At 46.5% G+C, this 6,000-nt stretch overlaps 1 protein-coding gene across 1 annotated transcript in view; it reads left to right on the forward strand.

Annotated features, from left to right (window-relative positions):
* SCPEP1 (serine carboxypeptidase 1) overlaps positions 1-5,670 on the forward strand; it is a 36,673-nt gene extending 31,003 nt beyond the window's left edge. Inside the window, exon 13 of the mRNA XM_081218675.1 lies at positions 5,355-5,670. Coding sequence (XP_081074801.1) covers positions 5,355-5,417 — 63 coding nt within the window. The 3' untranslated portion in view covers positions 5,418-5,670. The remainder of the gene's footprint in view (positions 1-5,354) is intronic.
* Positions 5,671-6,000: the final 330 nt, after the last annotated feature.

Here is a 6,000-nt window from a genome sequence, read left to right on the forward strand (position 1 = left end):
AACCAGGGATCGAACCCATGTCCCTTGCATGGGCAGGTGAACTCTCAACCACTGCGCCACCAGGAAAGCCCTTCCCTTAATCTTCTCTTAAGAACCTCCCAGAGAGAGACAGGGGAAGATGGCGCAAGAGTAGGACGTGGAGATCACCTTCCTCTCCACAAATGCATCAGAAATACATCTACACGTGGAACAACCCCTACAGAACACCTACTGAACGCTGGCAAAAGACCTCAGACCTCCCAAAAAGCAAGAAACTCCCCACATACCTGGGTAGGGCAAAAGAAAAAAGAAAAAACGGAGACAAAAGAATAGGGATGGGACCTGCACCAGTGGGAGGGAGCTGTGAAGAAGGAAAGGTTTCCACACACTAGAAGCCCCTTCGCAGGTGGAGACTGCGGGTGGCAGAGGGGGGAAGAAGCTTCAGAGCCACGGAGGAGAGCACAGCAACAGGGGTGGGGAGGGCAAAGCAGAGAGATTCCCGCACAGAGGATCGGTGCCGACCGGCACTCACCAGCCCGAGAGGCTTGTCTGCTCACCTGCCGGGGCGGGCAGGGGCTGGGAGCTGAGGCTCGGGCTTCGGAGGTCGGAGCGCAGGGAGAGGACTGGGGTTGGCAGCGTAAACACAGCCTGAAGGGGTTAGTGCGCCACAGCTAGCCCGGAGGGAGTCTGGGAGAAAGTCTGGAGCTGCCGAAGAGACAAGAGACTTTTTCTTGCCTCTTTGCTTCTTGGTGCGCGAGGAGAGGGAATTAAGAGCGCTGCTTGAAGGAGATGGGCGTGAGCCACGGCTATCAGCGTAGACCCCAGAGACGGGCATGAGACGCTAAGGCTGCTGCTGCCGCCACCAAGAAGCCCGTGTGCGAGCACAGGTCACTCTCCACACCTCCCCTCCCAGAAGCCTGTGCAGCCAGCCACTGCCAGGGTCCCGGGATCCCGGGACAACTTCCACAGGAACAACTTCCACAGGAGAACGCATGGCGCACCTCAGGCTGGTGAGCCAGAGCCCCCAAATCAGCTGCTCCTTTAACCCCGTCCTGTCTGAGCGAAGAACAGATGCCCTCAGGTGACCTACACGCAGAGGCGGGACGAAATCCAAAGCTGAACCCCAGGAGCTGTGTGAACAAAGAAGAGAGAGGGAAATTTCTCCCAGCAGCCTCAGAAGCAGTGGATTAAAGCTCCACAATCAACTTGATGTACCCTGCATCTGTGGAATACATGAATAGACAACGAATCATCCCAAATTGAGAAGGAGGACTTTGGGAGCAAGATAGATTATTTTTTCCCCTTTTCCTCTTTTGGTAAGTGTGTATGTGTATGCTTCTGTGTGACATTTTGTCTGTATAGCTTTGCTTTCACCATTTGTCCTAGGGTTCTGTCTATCCGTTTTTTGTTTTGATCTGTTTTACTTTTCAAAATTTTTTCCTTAATAATTATTTTATTTTATCTTACTTTATTTTATTTTATCACCTTTCTTTCTTTTTCTTTCTTTCTTTCTTTTCTTTTCTTTTCTTTCCTTTCCTTTCCTTTTCTTTTCTTTCTTCTTTTCTCCCTTTTATTCTGAGCTGTGTGGAGGACAGTCTCTTGGTGCTCCAGCCAGGCGTCAGGGCTGTGCCACTGAGGTGGGAGAGCCAAGTTCAGGACACTGGTCCACAAGAGACCTCCCAGCTCCATGTAATATCAAACAGCGAAAATCTCCCAGAGATCTCCATCTCAACGCCAAGACCCAGCTTCACTCAACGACCAGCAAGCTACAGTGCTGGACACCCTATGCCAAACAACTACCAAGACAGGAACACAGCCCCATCCTTAGCAGAGAGGCTGCCTAAAATCATAATAAGGCCACAGACATCCCAAAACACACCACCAGACGTGGACCTGCCCACGAGAAAGACAATATCCAGCCTCATCCACCAGAGCACAGGCACTAGTCCCCTCCACCAGGAAACCTACACAACCCACTGAACCAACCTTAGCCACTGGGGACAGACACCAAAAACAACGGGAACTACGAACCGGCAGCCTGCGAAAAGGAGACCCCAAACACAGTAAGATAAGCAAAGTGAAAAGACAGAAAAACACACAGCAGATGAAGGAGCAAGGTAAAAACCCACCACACCTAACAAATGAAGAAGAAATAAACAGTCTACCTGAAAAAGAATTCAGAATAATGATAGTAAAGATGATGCAAAATCTTGGAAATAGAATAGACAAAATACAAGAAACATTTAACAAGGACCTAGAAGAACTAAAGATGAAACAAGCAATGATGAACAACACAATAAATGAAATTAAAAATATTCTAGAAGGGATCAATAGGAGAATAACTGAGGCAGAAGAACGGATAAGTGACCTGGAAGATAAAATAGTGGAAATAACTGCTGCAGAGCAGAATAAAGAAAAAAGAATGAAAATAACTGAGGACAGTCTCAGAGACCTCTGGGACAACATTAAATGCACCAACATTCGAATTATAGGAGTCCCAGAAGAAGAACAGAAAAAGAAAGGGATTGAGAAAATATTTGAAGAGATTATAGTTGAAAACTTCCCTAATATGGGAAAGGAAATAGTTAATCAAGTCCAGGAAGCACACAGTCCCATACAGGATAAATCCAAGGAGAAACATGCCAAGACACATATTAATCAAACTATCAAAAATTAAATACAAAGAAAACATTAAAAGCAGCAAGGGAAAAACAACAAATAACACACAAGGGAATCCCCATAAGATTAACAGCTGATCTTTCAGCAGAAACTCTGCAAGCCAGAAGGGAGTGGCAGGACATATTTAAAGTGAAGAAGGAGAAAAACCTACAACCAAGATTACTCTACCCAGCAAGGATCTCATTCAGATTTGATGGAGAAATTAAAACCTTCACAGACAAGCAAAAGCTAAGAGTTCAGGACCACAAAACCAGCTTTACAACAAATGCTAAAGGAACTTCTCTAGGCAAGAAACAAGAGAAGGAAAAGACCTACAATAAAATACCCAAAACAATTAAGAAAATGGTAATAGGAACATATATATCGATAATTACCTTAAATGTAAATGGATTAAATGCTCCCACCAAAAGATACAGACTGGCTGAATGGATACAAAAACAAGACCCATATATATGCTGTCTACAAGAGACCCACTTCAGACCTAGGGACACATACAGACTGAAAGTGAGGGTATGGGAAAAGATATTCCATGCAAATGGAAATCAGAAGAAAACTGGAGCAGCAATTCTCATATCAGACAAAATAGACTTTAAAATAAAGACTATTACAAGAGACAAAGAAGGACACTACATAATGATCAAGGGATTGATCCAAGAAGAAGATATAACAATTGTAAATATTTATGCACCCAACATAGGAGCACCTCAATACATAAGGCAATTAATAACAGCCATAAAATGGAAAATCGACAGTAACACAATCATAGTAGGGGACTTTTAACACCCCACTTTCACCAATGGACAGATCATCCAAAATGGAAATAAATAAGGAAACACAAGCTTTAAATGATACATTAAACAAGATGGACTTAATTGATATTTATAGGACATTCCATCCAAAAACAAGAGAATACACATTTGTCTCAAGTGCTCATGGAACATTCTGCAGGATAGATCATATCTTGGGTCACAAATCTAGCCTTGGTAAATTTAAGAAAATTGAAATTGTATCAAGTATCTTTTCCGACCACAATGCTATGAGACTAGATATCAATTGCAGGAAAAGATATGTAAAAAATACAAACACATGGAGGCTAAACAATACACTACTTAATAACGAAGTGATCACTGAAGAAATCAAAGAGGAAATCAAAAAATACCTAGAAACAAATGACAATGGAGACACGACAACCCAAAACCTATGGGATGCAGCAAAAGCAGTTCTAAGAGGGAAGTTTATAGCAATACAATCCTACCTTAAGAAACAGGAAAGGGCTGCCCTGGTGGCGCAGTGGTTGAGAGTCCACCTGCCAATGCAGGGGACACGGGTTCATGCCCCGGTCCGGGAGGATCCCACATGCCAAAGAGCGGCTGGGCCCGTGAGCCATGGCCACTGGGCCTGCGCGTCCAGAGCCTGTGCTCCGCAACAGGAGAGGCCACGACAGTGAGAGGCCCGCATAACACAAAAAAAAAGAAAGAAAAAAGAAACAGGAAGGGAGTGGTAGCCCACTCTTTTAATAAACTTGATCCATAGAGACAGTGGACAAGGCAGCAGGACACAGTGTTAAGAAGGCATTTTTGTCATGGCTCTGAGTACCTTCGGTGTTGACTGGGCAAAGGCAGTAGGAGGTCTTAGAGCACAACACTATTCCAAGAAAGGGTCTCTGCGGAGTCAGAGAGGAGAGGGAGGCAGGAGGAACCAGCTGTGGGTTGTCACTGGTGTGAGGAGTTCAGGCCCGTTTCCTTTTGGTTTGTCACCCATAGAACAAGGCCATCAGTTGGGGGCAGCCTTAAAATAGCTGTTGGAGACTGTTATTAAATCATCCCCCAACCACTTCCTCTTTAGTTGATTAAGTGTCGTTTTGGCCTACCCCACCGTGCCTGTGCCTCCTGGGGACCAAGCCTGGCAGGAGAGTCGGGGGCAGGAGTGTGAGAGAATCGTGGAGCCGCAGAAGTTCAGAACTTGGAGCCAGCTACTCCACCACCATCTTTGTGGAGGAGAAACTGAGGCCTCTGCCCTTCCGCCTTTTGATGGTGTGTGGGAAGGAGGTTTTTTACAAGAATTATTTGAAAGATCTTACAGGAAAACAAAGAGTTGAATTACTGTGTAAAAGCAGGGGTGCCCCAAACAAAGGGTCTTGTTGGTTTACAGATTTGCTGTTTGTTTCCCTTCCACTCTGGGACCCTTCCTACACAGAGAGTCCTTTAAAATGTTTACAATCTTCCCTCTTCCTTGAACAGGCTGGATCCTAGTAACATAAGCACAGCCCTTATAAAGACATCAACAGGGACTTCCCTGGTGGTCCAGGGGTTAAGACTCCGCGCTTCCACTGCAGGGGGTGAGGGTTCCATCCCTGGTTGGGGAACTAAGATTCTGCATGAGGTGTGGCCAAAAAAAAAAGAAAGAAAGAAATCAACAGATCAGCCCCAATGGAATAGGAGATTCCTTCCTAAATGCTGGCTTCTGTAGACCCCTGCAGCCCAGCAGGTGGGGGCCCAGAAGAGGATTTGTCCAGCGTAGGGTCATTTCACAGAAGGGACGCTCTTTTAAGGAATGGCACCCAGGTGCAGCTGTCCTCTCAGGTTGCTGTCACAGAGCTGGCCCCCTTCCTGGGAGCAGTGTCTCGGGATGCCGGCCCTGACCCCAGCCCCAGGCATGGAACTAGGAGTGCTCACGCAGATACTGCTTGCTTCCAGGTTCCTTCCGACCAAGGGGACATGGCTCTGCAAATGATGAGGCTGGTGACTCAGCAAGAATAGGATGGCCTGGGCTGGAGGTGAGCTGCTTGGCCTTGGGGTATGGAGGCCGAAGCAAAGCACCCGGAAGGTGTAGGAACCACTCTTCTCCCTTCGAATCCGACTCGGGGGGAGAACCTCACTTGGGCTGTGATTGTGAAGGGTCCCATCAGCTCTGACAGAGAACAAAATCATTGCCTCTGTGAAAACTTGGAAATCATTTCTGCTTCTGAAAACTAAGTTTTAAAAAAATGGATTTGGGCTTCCCTGGTGGTGCAGTGGTTGAGAATCTGCCTGCCAATGCAGGGGACATGGGTTCGAGTCCTGGTCTGGGAAGATCCCACATGCCGCGGAGCAGCTAGCCCTGTGAGCCACAATTACTGAGCCTGCGCGTCTGGAGCCTGTGCTCCGCAACGGGAGAGGCCGCGATAATGAGAGGCCCGCGCACCGCGATGAGGAGTGGCCCCCACTTGCCGCAACTAGAGAAAGCCCTCGCACAGAAACAAAGACCCAACACAGCCATAAATAAATAAATAAAATTTTTAAAAAAATGGATTTGTTTTCATCAAAATAAAGGGTTGAAATAGATTGACATTTTCTTATGACA

The sequence above is a fragment of the Mesoplodon bidens genome (assembly GCF_964165515.1).
Source record: "Mesoplodon bidens genome assembly, chromosome: 19".
In the NCBI taxonomy this organism is placed as follows: domain Eukaryota; kingdom Metazoa; phylum Chordata; class Mammalia; order Artiodactyla; family Ziphiidae; genus Mesoplodon; species Mesoplodon bidens.